This window comes from Lichenostomus cassidix, chromosome Z, assembly GCF_008360975.1.
Source record: "Lichenostomus cassidix isolate B80296 chromosome Z, HeHo_3.0, whole genome shotgun sequence".
NCBI lineage: Eukaryota > Metazoa > Chordata > Aves > Passeriformes > Meliphagidae > Lichenostomus > Lichenostomus cassidix.
The window spans coordinates 21,956,236-21,975,628 of record NC_139511.1 but is presented as its reverse complement, the minus strand read 5'-3'; the positions used below and the strand labels follow the sequence as shown (position 1 = coordinate 21,975,628).

Genomic DNA, 19,393 nt, shown 5'->3' with positions numbered 1-19,393 from the left:
TCTTCAGTTGTGGGACAGAAGCACAGATTGCTTCTGTGCTGTATTTCAGACACTGGCCTGAATTCACACTCCTGTTGCGCTTGCAGCTTCCGAAGACATACCTAGATTTAGATGTGTACCTGGACACAGCAGGAAGAATAAAAAGCTTGGGCTCCACACTAAGGCTGAATGTAGGTCTAAGCTCATCTTCACTGCAGTGGATGGTTAATATTAATGCCACTTGCATGGTTAATCCTGCGTATCTGATCACTGGCTACTTGCTACAAGCCAGCCCTGTGTCCCTCCACAAAGGACTTCAGCACCACTTATGACAGTGATATTTTCATCTGCTTGGACAGTCTGGAGCAAAAAATATGTACAGAGCCAAGTCAGGCCCAGTGCCAGGGTTTCAGATTTTCTTTGTGGCTCAACCAGTAGCTGCTGTACCAATAGCTGTGTGCACTTGTTGCTAGAGTAACTGCCTGCTTATGGTGATGAGAAGAGACTGCAGAACAGAAACTGAGTTGCCCATGCCTCAACTACTGCCCTAAACATTTGAGAGTCCCCCTTTTTTCTAGAACACAGTGCATGGGTTGCAGCTATGTGGTTGTGAAACACCTGTTTGATCATGTAAAGATATATAAGGCCAAAAAAGGGGAAAGTCTGCAGAAAGAAAACATTGCTGCTTTTTTGATACAAGTTTTATAGTAACCAAATCCAGTTCCCAAGTACAAGAGACACTTTGATCTTGCCCAGAGGCAAAGCCAGCTCTTGAACCTTGCCAAGATTATTTCTTACTGCTAATCTGTTTACATCATCCAAAAATATTTTTCATTTGACACAATTACTTGAACAACCATTTCTTAAAGAGCAAATTATTATTTATAGTTAATGCAATTCACATGAAGGAAAAGTGAGTAGCTGGGGAAAACCAAAAAGAAAATCATTACATTCTTGAGAGCAGTGGCATTTCTCTTGTATCCAATGAGGATGGGCTAAGACATCTAGATTTTATTGTCAGGGTTTATTCCTCATGGTGTGGTCATTCAGAAGATACTGAATTCCTAAAAACAATCAATATTTCATGATTACAGTGAGTCATCTGAATTTCCAAAGCCACTGAAGTGCAATTACAGTAAAAATATAGGATAGAAATCACTTCCAATTTTTCAAGGAGAGTCCATATCAAGTAAGTGTGTTAGAAAAGGGTTGTAATGTCACAAACATTGGAGTGCAGATAAAGGAGCTAGCTTAGAAGCCAAAGACACTGAGAGTTTTAAGTGATTCAAGCATGGTACTACAGAATGGACAGAGATGTGCGTATTCCAACATATTACTATTGTTGCATAAGAATAGCTACAGGTTTGTTCCCTTGTTTTGATGCCCCTGTGCTCTTATTTTCTGCAGCAATTAGAAGCATCTGACCTGGGGACTCCTCTGCCCCTGCAGCTCCTGAAGGGCATGTGGAATCACACAGAATCACAGAATGGATGGGGTTGGAAGGGACCACAGTGGGTCATTTGGTCCAACCTGACTGCTCAAGCAGGGTCATCTCAGGGCACTTGGCACAGATTTGTGTCCAGATGGTCGTTCAGTATCTCCAGTGAGGGAGACTCCACAGTCTCTCTGGGCAATCTGTTCCAGTGTTTAGTCACCTATACTGTAAATTCCTCCATATGTTCAGGTAGAACTTCTCAGGCATCAGTTTCTGCCTGTTGCCCCTTCTCCTACTCCTTGGCACCACTGAGCAGAGCCTGGATCTTGGACCTTCCCTGCACACACTTGTAGACCTCATTGACGAGGTCCCATCTCAGTCATCCCTTCTCAAAAAGAAGTGGAGTGGGGGTGGATTTTGGAAAGGACACGGCTGGGCTGGGCTGTGCCGTGTGTACGCGGGGCGAGCTGGCCCGGTGAGGAGGGGCCGGTCAGGGGAGCCCTGTCAGGCGGCGTCAGAGGGGCCCGGTCAGCGGGGGCAGGGGAGCCCTGTCCGGGGCGCCTGGTCAGGGAGGTCAAGGGGCGCGGTCAGAGGGGGTCAGGGGAGCGGGGCTCAGGGGGGCGCGGTCAGCAGGGCCCGTCAGAGGTCAGGGAGGGCCAGGGGCCCGGTCAGAGGGGGTCAGGGGAGCGGGGCTCAGGGGGGCGCGGTCAGAGGGGGTCAGGGGAGCGGGGCTCAGGGGGGCCCGGTCAGCAGGGCCCGTCAGCGGTCAGGGAGAACCAGGGGGCCCGGGCAGGGGGCGGGGCGGGGGCGCGGGCGCGGCGCCGCCAATGGCCGCGGGCGGGCGGGGCGCGATCGCCATTGCCCCGTCTCGCCCCCCGCTGGCGGCCGCCGGCCATGCTGGGGCTCCGCCGCGCTTTCGCTGCGCTGCTGCCGCTGCCGCGGGCAGGGCCTTCGCCGGCCGCCGCCATGTCCACGCTGCTGATCAGCCAGGAGCGCTACGCGTGGCTGCGGGAGCTGGGGCTGCAGGAGGAGAACCCGGGCGTGTACAACGGGCGCTGGGGCGGCCGCGGGCAGGTGCGGGGGCTCGGGGGCGGGGGGCGGCGGGGCCTCGGGGGTCGCGTCCCCTCCGCCCGGTGAAGGGGCCCCGCCGCTCACCGCTGCCGTCCTGCTCTAGGTGGTGACCACGTACTGCCCCGCCAACAACGAGCCCATCGCCAGCGTCCGTCAGGTGAGCGCGGCCGGGGGCAGCAGCGGCGCGGCGGGACGGGACGGGCCGGGAGGAGCTGCGGGCCCTGTGAGCGGAGCCGGGCGCCCTGCGGTGTGGGTTGGGGCGCTGCCGCTGCCCGCGGCCCGGCTGGCGGAGGGCACCGAGCTCCCAAACCGCGCCGGGAGTCCAGAGGATGCTGATCCAGGGCGGCCGCGGGGGCTGCTCGTAGCCAGGGCCTGCTGCTGGCAGGATGCCTGTGGCTTTCCTGGGAAGGAAAACAGGCTGGTTGCCTAATTTTTTTTTTTTTCTTGCCTCCCCAGCCCTTCGCCTAGCCTCGCACTTTTGCAAGCATTGCTGGGAGGAGCAAGGGCCCCTCCGTTCCCTTTTCATTTCTTCTGTTGCGGAATAGGGGCAGAGTGGCTATTCAGTAGCGCTGACTAGCCCGGGGGGAAGTAGGAAGGAGAGCTACGTGGCATTCACCTAGTAAATTTGTGAAAGTTTTTGGTGTAAGAGTAGCGCTATGGTATTAACCTACTCCTTTTGTGTATTAGGACTTAATTGGCCCTTGATGCCCAGTGAAGCTGATGGAGTAGGACATACATATATATGTGTGTGTGTGTATACAGACACACAAATATAAACTGCTGTTCTTCATGGAGCTTCCTTTAATATCTGAATGAAAATTTCTGCTCGTGGTTTTTTTTTTTTTTAATTTATTTTTTTATTTAGGCAGCACGTGTGCCTTTCATTGACAGTGACTTCAAACAATTTGACATATTGGGACCAAATTGTGTCAGGATACAAGCATCCTGTAAAAGTGGTATACTGTGGTGCAGGTACTCTCTATGAAAATGGCTTGAGTTGGATCCAGAAGTTTTTTTATGGCATTTCTTTTGGCGTTTTGGTTTTCCTAACTTCGTCATGCTTCTTCATGTAGGGTAATTTGGAGGATTATGAAGAAACAGTAAAGAAGGCTAAAGAGGCATGGAAGGTCTGGGCTGATGTAAGTTAATGGAGACTTCTCTTTTATAGCAGATCTCTGGCAGAGACAGGCTATTAAATTGCCCCATGAGGTGGAGGTGTAAAAATGTGTTCCTATGGTATGTGTTACATTAAAGCAAAAATCTGCAATGGTGATCTGAGGAAACAAGCCCAGACAGTTTGTGCATGATACCATTGAGGTTCAAAGATGAGGACATTGACTTGTGGGAAATGTTTGTTTTGAAAAGCCTGGCAGATTTACCAAGGCTTGTGCCTGTGAGCTGTTTCCAATAGATTTGGTGAAATGCAGAAGCCTTGTAGCAAGTAGACTATCCCTGTGCATGTTTCACCTCCTGCTGCTGCCTGCTTTCTTCAGAGGGAACTCTGTGGAGTATTTGGATGTATAACTTGCATTGATTGTCTTGTTCTCATGGCATGAGGAAGACTGCTCATTATAAATGTGGGTGGTTTTTTTGGTTCACCCACTGCCCTGGTGTCTCACAGGACAACTGTGTTGTTCAAAAGCATTAGAGCTATGTTGTGTATAATAGAGCTAATTTTCTAAGCTATCTTTCCTTAACAAGCTGTAGTTCCCAGTGCACCTGTACCAGCTATGTCCAGCCAGCCCCCGTGCTGTTTATGGCTGTGCCAGTCTTGATTCTTATAGCTACCTTCCATTTCTTTGGTAGAACCTGAAACGTGGATTTTAAAAGGTAATGTGTATTCTATGTTTTAGCCAGCAAAGTAGTTTGCCTTTGTCTCAAAATAACAAAGTTTAGGACAAGCAGGACAGCTTCTTCAGCTTCCTCAGGATATGTTAGTATGTGTTCTTTTGTAACAATTTGTAAGTATAATGTTGGTGACTCATAACATGTTTGGAAATAATCTGAAAGCAATCCAGCAGATAAAGAATCAACACATCAAATGTTTCTTAAAGACTTTTTTCTCAAAGCTATTCGTTATTAATTTGTGAATTTTGTGGTTTTTAATGAGCTTACTTGAACGATTTTGCTTGTAAGAGATATGCTTACGTGGTTTGTATATTCCTCTGTAGTCTTGTTTTTACAGAGAACTGCTGTTCTAATCCTGTAAATCCTGTTGCATATGACTTGCCAGTTGATCCTGGCTATTGATTATTACTTACCATACTGACACCACTTTAAAAAAAATCTATTAAGAGTTGATATATGAGCTTAATAGTTTCATGATTGAGGTTTCTGTGTGTCTTAATTTCTGCTAATAACATGAATGTCATCCTGAAAGAAAGCTTGAAAGTATGGTATTAAGTGCACTCCAAAGGCTCAGAAACCAGTAAGTGCACTTCTATGAAAAATGCTTGTTTCTTGAGGTGCAGCTGGTTGTTTGGTGGCATTGCGGGTGATGTAGTTGAACAGAAGTAACAGAATTAATAATCTGAATGTTTCTGGCAATATTCAGTGGAACTGAAGTTCTGAACAGACAAAATGTGTGCAGTATTTTCAATCTCTGTGAGGCAGGAAACAGTTTTGTGTAAGGCAATGCACATGATAAAAATGAGCAAGTAACAGTGTCTTGGGAAGATAAAGGAAAAAGCACAGCAATCAGTGTTTGCTTACTACAAGGACAGAAAGCTAGCAGTATGTAAACAGCAGAAGTCACAGATGTTCAATCTCACATAGATTTTTCTGTTTTGTTTTGACTAGATCCCTGCACCTAAACGTGGAGAAATAGTGCGACAGATTGGCGATGCCCTGAGACAAAAAATCAAAGTTCTAGGAAGCTTGGTAAGGTATTTTCAGAAGTAGCTTAAGTTTTTTTGGGGGTGAGTGGGGAATGAGGGCTGGGGGTGTTTCCAAACTGGTTTTTTTTTAGTAATACTTACAGTTTTCTCTGCAATACGAACCTTTATAATTGTTAAATAATTGCTGTTAGTTCTGTTAGCTTGCCTAATTAAGTTTGAATTTTAAAAAGAAAGAAAAATGTAAAATAAACTCACTGCATGGAAATGGCATGAAACTGTGTCAGGGTAGAGTTCAGTTAGATATTAAGAAAAGGTTCTTCACCCAGAGGGTGGTTGGGCACTGAACAGGCTCCCCAGGGAAGTGGTCACAGCACCAGCCTGACAGAGCTCAAGAGGCATTTGGATGATACTCTTGGGCACATGGGGTGACTCTTGGGAATGGTGCTCTGCAGGGCCAGGAGCTGGACTTGATGATCCCTGTGGGTCTCTTCCAGCTCCAGCTTATTCTGTGATTCTATGAAATGACAATGTATTGTAGGGAAAGAAAACTTAATTTATTATGGACCTGTCTGGTAGGAGTGGTACAGCTGTTGCCCTGCTATTTTCCCTCTTAACTGTCAGATAGGGCACTGTCTAATACTAAAAGTATCTTGAAAAAGACCTTCCTCTAATACAGAGCTTTTAACCTTGAGCTCTTTCTGGTGATCTGCAGGATTTTGCCAAGTGACATGTGGAACTATGAGGCTTCAGATGTTGAGTTGGTCTTAATGAGATGATCTTGCAGTGCTGTGTAGGACATAAAGGCTGAAGGACCTCTCCTTTAAAACTCTTACTAGTTGCTGGGGAAGAAAAAGAGATAAGTGGGGAACTTGCTGCTTTCTTTTTACAGGGCTTCCCTGTCTGTGCTGCTGTTCAGAAACAGCTGCCAGTGAATAACTCCATGTGTAGTCAAGCCCATATTGTTAACCTTCAAAACTTTGTTCTGCTGTTTCCCTTGATGTTGTCTCCTCAGCACAGTTTCTGTGGTGGAATTAGAGTGCTAACATACTCTTATATTCAAAAACAGTACAGCTTCCCTGATGAGTGTGGACAGACATAAGTTTGTTCTATATTCCTTGACCAAAACTTAGAGCTTCTTGCCACATTTTCTTAGTTTTCCCAAACGGATAATATGTCTGCGAGGATTGTGGATGAGTTTCATGGTGAAAAAAGTGCAGTAGGTATTTAGGTTTTAGGAGTTTGCCTGGCCTTAGTATATATAAAAAGAAACCATATAGAAGCTAATCTTTCTCGTATGCTGGTGGAAATTTCCAGCCTTGCCCTGCCGTATCCTGGTGAAGTATCCAGGTATTTCTACTGCACTTACAGACCCACTGCTGTGTTTGTTAGTAACTATGTCTGATGCCACTCCATTTTTGATCACAGGCAGGGGCTGTTCCTTCTGTCTTGTGATGACCACAGGTATCATAGAAATACAGTTAGTCATTATTATGTTAACCTTCACATAGAAAAATTCTGTGGAAATCCTTTGAACCTGATTGCTTGTATAACAGCCTTTTTAAAGTGCAGATATCAGTGTAAAGTGGTACATGATGTCTGCATGAAGGTCACACCTAGATATCAGAGCATGACTATAAAATTGCATGGAGATAAATAGGTGATTTCTGAGTTCCTAAAATTTCAAATTTTCTCACTTTTGGATGAAGATGTCTTCAAATACCAGCTTATTCTCACTGATTTATTTCAGCTGAGTAAATCTAATATGTTTTTAACAGAAGGAAATGGTTTGACTTCAGCCAAAAAGAAAAAAATTGATCCTAAACATCCCAGGTTACTAAAATACTAAACATATATACACATTTTCAGCAGTGTCTGCAAATGAAATCTCTCAAATTCACTTTGAGGTGTTGTAAAATGAGTAGTTTGCTTATGAAAAATGTAAGTGGCTGATCTCTTTTGCTGGAGCAGAGTAATCCCTCATTTCCAACTTGTTCCTTGCCTGGCCCACAATGTAGGCACATTACAATTAATTCAGTTAGTACAATTAGTACAATTACAATTAGTACATCAGCAAGCCTGCTCATGAAAATCCAAGGTTTTGTTGATCTACACATGTGAACCTCATTAGTGTTGGACACTCTTTTCAGTAGTTTTGTTTTAATCTTTTTCTATTCATTAATTTCCTTTTCTAATTTCTTCCTGTGGTACTAAGATGTGACTCTTGTCCAGTTGTCTATTGTGTTGTTTCTTTAAGTTGGGAATAACTGAGAAAGAGGTGAATCTCTTCTAATGAAAAAATGTGTGTTAATATTTGACTTGGTGAGTAGATACACTTTACCAAGTGTATTAGTGGGAGACAAAATGTATTTGGGATCCAAGGGAATTTTTTTTTAATTGTCCTACCTTAATTTTTTCAGGTCTCTTTGGAAATGGGAAAGATTTTTGTTGAGGGTGTTGGGGAAGTGCAGGAGTATGTTGATGTCTGTGACTACGCTGTTGGTTTGTCCCGGATGATTGGTGGACCTATTTTGCCTTCAGAAAGTAAGTGTGTGTGTCATTTTTTTGGTTTTCTTTGTGTTTTTTTTTTGTTTGTTTGTTTGTTTGTTTGTTTGTTTCAAGAAATGGAGATATGGCGGTGTAGTGTAAATATATGGTCTTGTGCAGCAAGGTCTCTGTTCTGTATGTTATGTAGGGAGATTTAGGAATTTAGGAATAGATGTGATGGACAGTAGTGCCAGTGAAGTATCTAATGAAGTGAGAGATAAGCAGGTCAGTCCATCCATTTTCTCTGTTCTTTGAAGCATTAGGTTCTGTTTGATCTATTTATTGATGAAAGGTAGTAGAGGAAAGTATGTAAAAAGTTCAGAAGTTAGAAAGAGACTGACAGATACTGATTAGCACACAGGCATCATTATGTTAACTGAATAGATAAACTAATAAAACTTTATTTTGTCAGGTCAATAGCTTTTTGCACAATGTAGCTAACCTTGATCCAGGTAAACTGCAGAGAACATATAACACAGCTCTTTACAAGCTAATGCTGTGGTGGACTTAAGAGTGATGCTGGGCTTCTTGCTTAGATGTTTTCCCTTTTTTAAAGAACCCCAAACATCAAATGGCTGAAAATGATTATGCTGTGGTTGCTTTCAGGACCTGGCCATGCCCTTATAGAGCAGTGGAATCCTGTTGGGTTAGTAGGAATCATCACAGCCTTCAACTTCCCCGTGGCGGTTTATGGGTGGAACAGTGCAATTGCAATGATCTGTGGAAATGCTTGCCTATGGTAAGATCTAGCTCTCCAACCTGCCAACAGTATTTTTAAAGTAGAGAGCTATTATATCAGGCATGAAATTGCTAGTGAGTGTCAGGTGTTTCTGGATATTTGATTCTATCTAATGTAGGCTTAAATTCTCTTTATTTTTAGGTCTGTTTGTATTCAGAGCGTTTTATTTTGTGGTAACTTCTTTTTTGAGGTACTAAGGTACAGATGCATCCAGGACTTAGCCAAATGGCCTGTGAATAAAGAACCGAGGTTGAATGCTTGCAGCAGTGGTAGTTAATATATTCAGAGTTGATACAGCTAAGATTAAAAATCTAAGTAAGTAGCTTTACTTCCTCTGCCAGCTCCTGCTTTGCTTTCATCTACCTGCTTCACTCTAATGTCTGGCCTAGCCCTTGTTCATGTGGATTTCAGTAAAAGTTGTCAATGCTCAGCTGCAGAAGGCAATACTTGAGTTCATGTCTTAATATGTAGCTGGAAACCAGCCTAACCAAAGTGTAAGGAAAGAATAAGAAAATGTAATTCCTTTTTTTTCTTCTTAGGAAGGGTGCTCCTACAACATCCCTTGTTAGTGTTGCTGTTACAAAGTGAGTTCTGGTTTCTTTGATCTTTGTCTCAATAAAAAGGAAAACTTACCCGAAGATTAAATGTCATAGTGATACTTTGTTTCTTTTTACTTTATATTACTTATTTGCATTACCAATAACATTTATTTCAATGCTAAATAAAAGTAGGCCCCTTAAAATAGGTAATTACTAAGTCCTGTAGATCTAATTTTAACTCCTGAGAACAATTGCCCAAACCACTACAACCCCGAAACCCCCAGACATTTCTAATGGCTCATTCCGTATTTGCACCTGTTAGAAATCTCTAACATTTTTACATCTTTGATTCCAGGATAATTGCCAAAGTCTTGGAGGATAACAAGTTGCCTGGAGCAATCTGTTCTCTGGTTTGTGGTGGAGCAGACATTGGGTAGGTAATACTTCCTGTGTTTTGTGAACCTTTGTAGAAGGTAAAGAGTATTCTTAGAGGTGTTTCTCATAAAGTTGTTCTGTTCCCTAGGAGTTCCTAATACATGCATGTTGCCATGTTTTTTGTCATCTGGTCCTAAACTCTGGCCCTGCACTAAATATGATATGTATGTCTAATTGCTGTTATGAGATCAGCTGCTAACAACTTACCAGATATTTAATGCAGAGACATGACTAAGTTTATATTCTACTTCTGCATAGACTTACACCCAAAGAACACAGCTAATATTAAATTCCCCTTACCACGTTCGTAACAGTTTTCAATGTATAGTGCATTAACCTTTTAGATTAGTTGTGAGGGAGAATGATTCCCCTTTTCCATGCTCATACAGGACTCTGCACTTGCTTATAGATCTATACATGTGCTAGGAAGCTGTAGAAGCCAAATAATTTTGTTTGATTTTTACAATATGGAAATTCTCAGTACAAATGTATATTCAAATATATCTTTTGAGGATTTTAAGGGAAGGCAAAACATATGGCAGGCCTTAAGAAAAGTGGTTGATGTGCGTATTTTCTTGTGGATCGTAACAATTGGAGCTAATATCACAACATACTTTAGACTGAATTTCAGTATTACTACAGAAGATGCTTTTTAGGCCTGAAAAGATGGAGGGAAACAGCTTTGTTCCTCTTTTTTGGCTAAGAAGAAGCTTTCCTGCCTTTAGCTCAGTCACCTGATGTTTCAAAGAGTGACTCTGGCTTTTAAGATCTCCCAGGCTGAAGTTGGTGTGTGTGGAAGGTGCAAGCTGCTTTTCTATCTGCATGTCTGTTGAGCACAGTGCTCTGTGTCCCGTTGTGCAGGACAGCAATGGCGAAAGATGAGAGGATGGACCTCTTGTCCTTCACTGGCAGCACGAAAGTGGGCAAGCAAGTAGCACTTATGGTTCAGGAGAGATTTGGTGAGTGTGCGGCTTCTTCTCTGTTTCTTCCCGTGTTTGGTGAAGGCAGTGGTGCCCCATAGGATTTTAAAATAACGGTTTGTTTCAGCAGTGTTACCTGTTTTTGTTTTTTTTCTTTTTTGTTTGTTTGTTTTTTCCTTTTTGGCTTGGGCAAATGGAAGTTTGAAACTGCTTGTAGATAGATACAGCATTTTTTAGTTAGTTCTGTTACAAATCAGCTATTTTTTCTAGCTTATTCACAAATCCATAGTCCTGCAATTAATCTGGGGAAATATGTGGTGGTGTCCATGAATGTTTAATTGTATGGAGATTGTCAGAGTGAACAAACAGGGTAATGTGGGTAGAATACATGAATTCATTCCCCCTCACCTTTTACTCCTTATAAATATAGCAGAAAAGTGATGATTTTTGAGGTGCTGCGTTTGTTGCAAATATTTAAAAGTGTACAGGCAAGAGTCCATCTCAGCTGCTGTGTTCTGACTTCTTAAAAAGAATGCCTTGTGGACACGGTTTTTTTTATTATATATTTGAAGTTCATGTATATATAAAATATATGTTTTATTATAAAATATATAATATAAATATATTATATATATAAAATATATATAATAAAATATATAATATAGATTATATATTATATATATAAAATATATAATATATAATATATAATATAAAATATATATAAAATATATATTATATATTTTTATTATATATTTGAAGTTCATACAAGTGCAAGCCACCCCCCAAAATCAGAACACATAGCAAATATTCACTCACATGTAGGTTGGGATTCTTTCTTTCGGATTTTAGATAAACAGTTGCCAGAGAAAGAAATGAACTAGTTAAATTTTGTATGCATTTTTATTTTTGCAGGACCTTATTCTTTATCTATGTAATACTATCTATTTATGCAACTTTTTCCTGTTATCATCTTTTTCTTTCCAGTGCTATTTTTTGCCTATATTTTTAAGCTTCTTTGTGCCATAACGGCTGTGCAGGTATCTTCACAACATGTGATAGATGTAGCATTCGGTGTAATTTTCTGCTTTGGCTAGAGTGATTAGTTGATTGTGATGTCTAAAACCTTTTGTTTATCCAGTAGAATATGTTTAATGAAGCTTAGCTCTAGTTAGAGGTGACCTCACTGACTGAGGTGCAGTGAATACATGTGTGTATGGCATAACTTATTTTGTGTTTTTTATTAGGTCGAAGCCTGCTGGAATTGGGAGGAAACAATGCCATTATTGGTAATATACACTGTAGAAATTTAATCCTGTAGATGATATTTGGAAGTTAGTATGCAAATTTTTATAGCAAATTGTCCCTTTTTTCTGTATCTTTTGTTTGTTTGTTTTTTCCTTCCACACTGTACATATAGTACATGTAGAATAATAGAATGTTGGGGGGGGGGGTTTCTGTCTTTGGTATTGTGGAGGGGCTATTATTTTAAGATAAAAAGTGAGAGCTATTGTTGTAAGATAAAAAGTCTTCAATCAGTATTGAAGAGTAGAACAGAATAAGAGAAGCAGTATACTTCAATAATGGGTTGTGGACAGTCAGTTTGATAAATGAGTTGATGAGTTAAGTAAGTTTGATTTTAGGAGAGTTCTAGTTGTGGAATCATTAGGGTTGGAAAAGACCTCTAAGATTGACTCCAGCTCTTAACCCAGCCACCATCATATTCACCACTAAACTATGTCCCCAAGTGCCACATCTGCATTTGTTCTGTACATTTCCAGGGATGGTGACTCCACCATTTCCCTGGGCAGCCTGTTCCAATGCCTTTCTGCACTTTTGTATGCATGAACACTACACTTTCAGCATTTTAGAGTATAAGTACATATGCAAAAAGTCTAAGATACTTACGATACTGAAAAGAAAAGCATGCAGGTATTTATTTCAGTAGTTTTTCAGGTTTAAGTAGCTTAGGGTATGATTGAGTTCCTAGATAAACAACATAAATACTATAAAGCTGAGCAACATGGCAGAAAGAATGTATAAGCTCAATAGATACCTAAATTGATGTCCTGTTGTGCTGTTGCTTTTTGTTTCAGCTTTCTCATATTCTGGACAAATGTGCTTATTTACATGAATCTCGTCTACTCTTTTGAAAATCACAATTGAATAGGTCTTTCTTTTTCCCTGTGCTGCTTTGTAGCCAGTGGCATAAACTTGTTTTATACTTTGAAAATTGTTTCTTTTTTTCATGTCAAAAGTCCCACTCTTTCTGGAATTGACTTTGAATGATCACATGATAATTGTTTATTTGGACTTTGTCCCAAACTTAAGGATAGTTTTGGATGCTTGAGAGACTTTTGTGGGACTAGTTAAGCTGAGTGGTATTTTGGGGATCCTTTGAACTTTTTAAAACAGCTCAATGCCTTCTAGCCAGATGAATTTGTTCAGCTGATTGTGTATTTTATATTACTGTATACCTGTGTGTTTTAGCTATGCTTTTTGGAAGGCCACCTGGATACACTTTATGATTGCTACTTCATACTGATAGATTTCTCAGGGAGAGATGGACAAGGTGGAGAAATAGCAAGAAATTGCTTGTCATTTCTTGAATTAAAGGGAAGCTGAAATTCTTTGCAAACTTTATTGCAAGAGGCTCTCTTCAGTAGTTCAGACCTACATTTGTGTCCAATTCCATGCTTCTAATTAGAACTTCAAGGAATTAATAGGAGTTTCAAAGTGTTTCTTTGTATCTTACTGTGCTGTGCTAGTGCAACTGTTCCTAATGGTTCTTGACCAGCCTGTCAGTTTGGCAGGTTGAGTATTGTTTTAGCATCTTAATTGTGAGCTGCCTGTTTACTTCAGTAACATGCTCATGTTTTAATTTTTTTAAAGTGTTTGAAGATGCAGATCTGAACCTAGTCATCCCATCTGCTCTGTTTGCTGCTGTGGGAACAGCAGGTCAGAGGTGCACAACTGCTAGAAGGCTGGTGAGTAAATGTATGTTGTCTGGTTTGGGTAGCTCTGAATTTTGACTTACTTCCACATTAGCTCCAAAAATGCCTAACAACTTCTAATATTGTGAAGAGCAACAAATAATATTTGAAACACATTTTAATTTTGTCAAAAATAAGTATGGTGGGAAAATAAGAAAACAGTTTAATTCCACTGTAATTCTAGCTCTGAACAGTTTCTTTGTATGTGTTTCTAAATGTGCTAAAAGCCAGGAAAATAATATTTGGCATACTTCGGTATTTCTCTCTGTTTTCATTGCCAGAGCTTTACTTATGACCGCTACAAATTTTGGTGCAGTGTTTATATTTCAGCAAAGCAATGGCGTGTGTGTTGCTTACTTTGTTATTAATTCTTATCCAATCATCTTCAAGAAGTTTAAAGGTGTATTAATGTCAGCCAATGTCTGTATAGTCTTTTTAGAGTTGGGTTGATTGGGTACGTTAGCCATGTTAATTGATTTGAGTGTATTGGAAGGGCAATGATTCCTCAAATTGCAGCAATAAAATTACTTGAGTGTTTATTCTAGAATGCTAAACTGAAATGTTTACAGAACACATCAATAACACTGATCTGAGATGGGGTAAAATTAAAACAGATTTTTTTTTTCTTGGCTTGTTTTAAATCTTCATGGTAAAGATTTTACATGTTCATTTTCTGGTGTTGCTGCTGTTTGGAGGGCTTGGCCTCTGTTTTTAACTTTGGGATTTGCTAAATATAAGCTACACTATTTCCATTCCTCATTCAGTCCCATTCATAGTGCAGTAGTACATCAGGGATAGTTACATAGGCTTACACAGCTGTCTTACAGCTTTCTTATCTCATTTTAGTTTCTCCATGAAAGCATCCATGATGAGGTGGTGGCAAAGCTTGCCAAGGCCTATGCCCAGGTCCGCATTGGTGACCCATGGGATTGTAAGTAGCTATTTCCTACTCATGGGTTTAGGAGACAAGTTGCTGTTGGTTTCTTTCTGCTTAAATTCTGAAGGGATTATAGATCCAAACTATCTAATTTTAGCGATTTACCATGGAATGGAAATAGCTTGTTTCATTTAGAGTACAAACTCTGAAAGGAAGATGAAGAATCTGCCTAATACTGCTCATCCTGGATAGATTAAACAGTTAGTTCCATGATGTAGTGGTAAGAATATTTGCTAACATATACAGTTTTACTGAAAGTATTCCTCTGAATCTTTTGGTTTTAGCTGACACTCTGTATGGGCCTCTTCATACCAAAGAAGCAGTGAAAATGTTCCTTGATGCTGTAGAACAAGCAAAACAACAGGGTGGCTCCGTGGTCTGTGGTGGAAAGGTGACTTAACTTTTATTTTCCCTGCTACATTTTGTGCTCTAGAAAAAAAATACAGTAACATGTTGGCTTAGGCCAAGATTGTACCTCAGTTTGTCCTGTCAACCACTACAGGATGTTAGTTTAATCATGTGGACAATGTTTGAATTAGAATCCTGTCTTCAGGGTAGAGGCAATTCTGCTTGGAAGCTACTTTCTCCTCCAAGGAATGATTAAGAGCTTTTGGCTCTTTCTTACACCACCCTCCAGTTACAGGTGATGGTGGAAATAAAAACAGCAGTGTTTTTATTTGGTGGTGAATGTCAAACATATAACAAAGGAAGATTACAGTTGTATCCCTCACAATATCAAACTTGAGGAAATACTGGTGTTTCAAGACAACCACTTGTATGTCCTCATCATACAGGATGTTTAGTTCTCACTGACCTATTGTTCTGGAACTTCTTTCATTGGCAACTTCTTTTTTCTTTGTTTTAAAAGAATAAAATAAGACATTTAAAATTCTAATCAGCTTACAAGTAGGAGAAGGGAAGTTTCAGCTGCTATACTTTAAAATTTGATTATATCTTTAGTGGACATAAATTATGCTGCTATATTTTAAATCCTTAAATAAGTAAAATTTTAAGTTACTCAGATTACCTGGCCTTCTGTTTCTGATTGCTGGGCACAACTGTCAGACCATGAAGGATTCCTCTCCTACACCAGTACTAAACTGGATGCTGACTGGAACTTATTAATTTATTTTTTATGTATTTTGAAGGTTATAAATCGCCCTGGAAACTATGTTGAACCAACCATTGTGACTGGCCTTCCCCATAATGCGCCCATTGTCCACACTGAGACGTTTGCCCCCATATTGTATGTGCTGAAATTTAAGGTAAAATAACTGGGGAATTAGTCAGGTGTCAAGAATGGTAACAGCAGAGTCACGAAAGAGATCTCAGATGTATGTCATATCCAAGCAGCTGTCCCAGCACTTCAAGAAGTGGTAGCTCTTATTCTGCACTGCTTACCTCACTGCATAGCTGCATTTATGTGAAGAGCAATGGAGTTAAGATGAGAATCTGTGCAGGAAGAGATTTCTATTGTTAGAGTTCATTCTTGATATGTGTTCAAAAGCAGTGCATTTTGTGCAGTGGGGAGGTTTTGCTGACATGGTATGTGTGTGTTTGCCCAGTGCCATTCTGTACATTTGCATTACAGCTGTGGTATGTTAGGTTTTTTCTCACAGTGCTTTGTAACTGCTTTGCTTTGGATAGTCATGGCTTAACCATTGACACATGCTCCTTCTAGGAGGAAGAAGAGGTTTTTGCCTGGAATAATGAAGTAAAACAAGGTCTTTCCAGCAGTATCTTTACCAAGGATTTGGGAAGGATTTTCCGCTGGCTTGGGTATGATTTAAATTACTTTTGTACTTTCCTGAGGCATAAGGTCACAGTGTTTCATGTCTTTTGTAAACGTATGCATTATGTTAGTTGAGCATTTTATAGTCCTCCTTTTAGGGAGGGAGCCTTTCCTGATCCTAAGGAGGAGTTGTGTCTCATCTTTGTTTGTAGGCCAAAGGGATCTGACTGTGGCATTGTGAACGTTAACATCCCAACCAGCGGAGCTGAGATTGGAGGTGCTTTCGGTATGGTACTTGTGCTTTTTTTAGGTCTCCTTCATCAAGGTTTTAATCAGTCCATTTAAATGACTAAATGGGAAAAAATCAATGAAGTCAACTTTGAATCATACTGCTTTAACAGAAAACAGATATTGACTCGAGGTAGTTAGATTTAAACCTTTAAAAATGCCTGTATTTGGTTTTTAAAATTGTCATGTGTTATTTCCTTCTCCCCTCCATCAAAGGAATATAACTCAGAGATATATGTTTAAAGATATGGCCGGGTGGAAAACAGTTTAAAACAGTTTTAATTAAAACAATCTTGAGCAATTTTGTGTATGTTTGCAGGTTTAGGTAATATATATGGCCTGTAGTATTTTTGTGAGAAAGTCTTTAAATAAACATTTTTGCCTTTATTTCTCTATTTTGTATATACTTGATGCAGTGAAGGGGTGGAAGAAGGAATACTCACCTTACCATTTAAACAATATGAGAAACAGCACATTCTTGTAGTCTTGTCTCATGTTAAGACAAAATGTTTTCAAAACAAGGTCCTCTAGTGCCAGCATGATGAGACTTCACATTCCAGGCAGATGTATTATGCATCAAGCATGGGGAGAGAGAGCTAGCTCTGTGTGTTGTGTGGGGTGGTAGTTTAGTTCAGATAGGACAAGGGCAAAGGAATAGGTTTTCCCACATATTTTTATAAAATGTCTTACTTCCTGGAATTATTCCAGATTTCCATGTCCAAAAATAGGTTTTAATTTATAACATTTTTGCTACAGGTGGTGAAAAGCACACTGGTGGGGGAAGAGAATCTGGAAGTGATTCATGGAAACTTTATATGAGACGGTCTACTTGGTAAGACAGACCAAATAAATGTAAATTATGGATGAACTTCCAAAAGTCCAAAATACAGAAATCCTTAACTACAAGGCCACTATCTTTACTGAATGTGAGATAGTAATCTGTAAGTGTAATTGCCTTTTCTTCACGTTCAGAGTAGAAGATGATTTGAAGGGTTTTATAAAGACATATTTTTAACTTTCCAAAGGAAAAAAATAGGGTGGTTTTGGTTTCCTCACCCCGCCTTGCTTCATTTTATACTCAACTGAAAATTTACTGAAACTTGTAATAAGGAAATAAGCTAAATTGCAACCACAGTGAGGGGATCATGAGGGCACCACTATAGCCACTGGATGTTCTCCTAGTAAGAGATTAAATAGATAAAGAGTAATAAGATTCTCCATAAAGCAAGAGATAATGGAAAATGTGGTCTTTCCCTGTACATGGTTACTGTATTGAAAACTGGAGTAATGTTAGTTCATAAGTTTAAAAAGGCAAACTGCTTAATGAAATCTTTTGTTTAGATGTGACAGGAGTCAGAAGCTTTGTACATAGGAAGTGGACTGCATAATCTGTCTCAGTGATTAAGTCTGTTCACTATTCTTGTTTCTCTTTCAGTACAATCAACTACAGCAAAGATTTGCCTTTGGCTCAAGGAATCAAGTTTCAGTAACAACCTTAGGAATGGCTGTGCTATGAACCGTCCTAGCATTTCAGAATCAAGCAGCTCCTAAGCATCATGGGGATAATAATTAATTATCTGAACCAATTCTGTCAGAAAATCAGCTATTCTTAAATTGCTTCACTTTCTGTGTATGAATTTACTAATGTAGTCTTCAAATGAGAAGTATGTGGTCTTTGGGAAGAAGGGAGGGTGACTAAAACTAACAATCTTGGATTCAGGTAGCCTGGATAACCTATATTTGTTGCCTTAACACTATATTTCAGTACCAGCACTGCCTCTACCCCCTCCCCACCTTTTGCTGATATTTCCAGCTATGAGGTCTGTCTTTCAAACTGTGTGCCAAGTTTCCTGCAGGTAACTGCTGCTGTGGGGGATATTTGGTCTGCAGTACAGGCCTATTTTTCAATACATAAATAAAGTTACATTTTGTGAGATACCTTGGGCTTCTCATTTGTTTTATTCACTGTTTTTGAGCAAGAGCATTCAGCTGACTGTCCATTTTCACACACTGAGCTGCTAGTCTGGAGAAGAATCTTTGGGCTAAAAAGACTGCTGTAGTTTTTCTGCTTCTCACGCATGTTGGGAGATACAGGTCCACTGTAGTCTCCTGGAATCTCTTTTCAACACTTGCAGGGGTTACAGCCAATTCAGGTAGTCACAGCTCTTGTGACACCCTACAACCAAACTGGCTGAAAAACTGGAGATGCACTCAGAGGAAATATTTTTCCAGAGAAAATTTGCCAGGGAAAGGCATATTGTTTACTTGCATTTCACCTCAGTGGGAGTTTCTTGTGGCAGTTTCTGGAGACTGCAGGCAACAACAGCTCATTTAGGAGCCTTTCTCAGGACTTGGGATGAGAAAAGACACAGTGCTACTAGACTGATTCTAGCTTTCCACAGAGAAACTTCTGAGGTTCTTAATGTATTGGTTTTGGGGGTTTCTTTTCCTCTCAATATCACGTATCAAATTTCCACAATCTTGGAACATGGCAGAACTGTTCATATGGGCTCAGATTCTAGGAGTTTGTTTTGGCTATTGATTTATTTTAATGATGTTTTGATAGCAATGCCATGCAAACTGGGTTGCAAGTCCACCATATCACAATGCTAATTGTTTCTAATTTTAAAATGCATAGTGTTTAGAATTTTACCTCTGTATTGTAGAAGGTATTTTGGGTGTCACATTCTGTAGATCAAACATTAGGCAACCAAAGCCTTTTTCCTACTGAATCTCTTACTGCCAGGTGTGTTCTCTCCTCTAGTTCTTTGTGTTTGGCCATTTCATTGAAGAATGTTGTGTGTTAGAGCACAGAGGAACTGACATACCCTAAGCAGACAGATAATAACTAGCATATTGGGCAAAGAAACAGTTCAATTCCCAATTTTGATAGTTCAGTAAATAGTGCAAGTTTATAGAAATTTTGCTCTTTAATGCTGTTCTGTGG

The 19,393-nt window shown here is 40.2% G+C and overlaps 1 protein-coding gene across 1 annotated transcript; it reads left to right on the top strand.

Moving 5' to 3' along the window:
* Positions 1 to 2,278: 2,278 nt before the first annotated feature.
* On the top strand, positions 2,279 to 18,384 carry ALDH7A1 (aldehyde dehydrogenase 7 family member A1). Its single transcript, XM_085041903.1, has 18 exons — positions 2,279 to 2,488; positions 2,589 to 2,642; positions 3,559 to 3,624; positions 5,285 to 5,365; positions 7,740 to 7,863; positions 8,473 to 8,605; positions 9,145 to 9,189; positions 9,500 to 9,577; positions 10,441 to 10,538; positions 11,744 to 11,785; positions 13,389 to 13,483; positions 14,336 to 14,420; positions 14,711 to 14,817; positions 15,575 to 15,691; positions 16,108 to 16,205; positions 16,371 to 16,444; positions 17,203 to 17,278; positions 17,882 to 18,384. The coding sequence occupies exons 1-18, from the start codon at positions 2,309 to 2,311 to the stop codon at positions 17,934 to 17,936; spliced, it is 1,608 nt and encodes a 535-aa protein (XP_084898029.1). The 5' UTR covers positions 2,279 to 2,308; the 3' UTR covers positions 17,937 to 18,384.
* Positions 18,385 to 19,393: the final 1,009 nt, after the last annotated feature.

Excerpts from the sequence above, each read along its gene's own strand:
- ALDH7A1 (XM_085041903.1), top strand. The coding sequence starts at position 2,309 with ATGCTGGGGCTCCGCCGCGCTTTCGCTGCGCTGCTGCCGCTGCCGCGG. Across the intron at positions 3,625-5,284 it reads CATGGAAGGTCTGGGCTGAT|ATCCCTGCACCTAAACGTGG; the intron begins GTAAGTTAATGG and ends TGTTTTGACTAG. Across the intron at positions 7,864-8,472 it reads ACCTATTTTGCCTTCAGAAA|GACCTGGCCATGCCCTTATA; the intron begins GTAAGTGTGTGT and ends GGTTGCTTTCAG.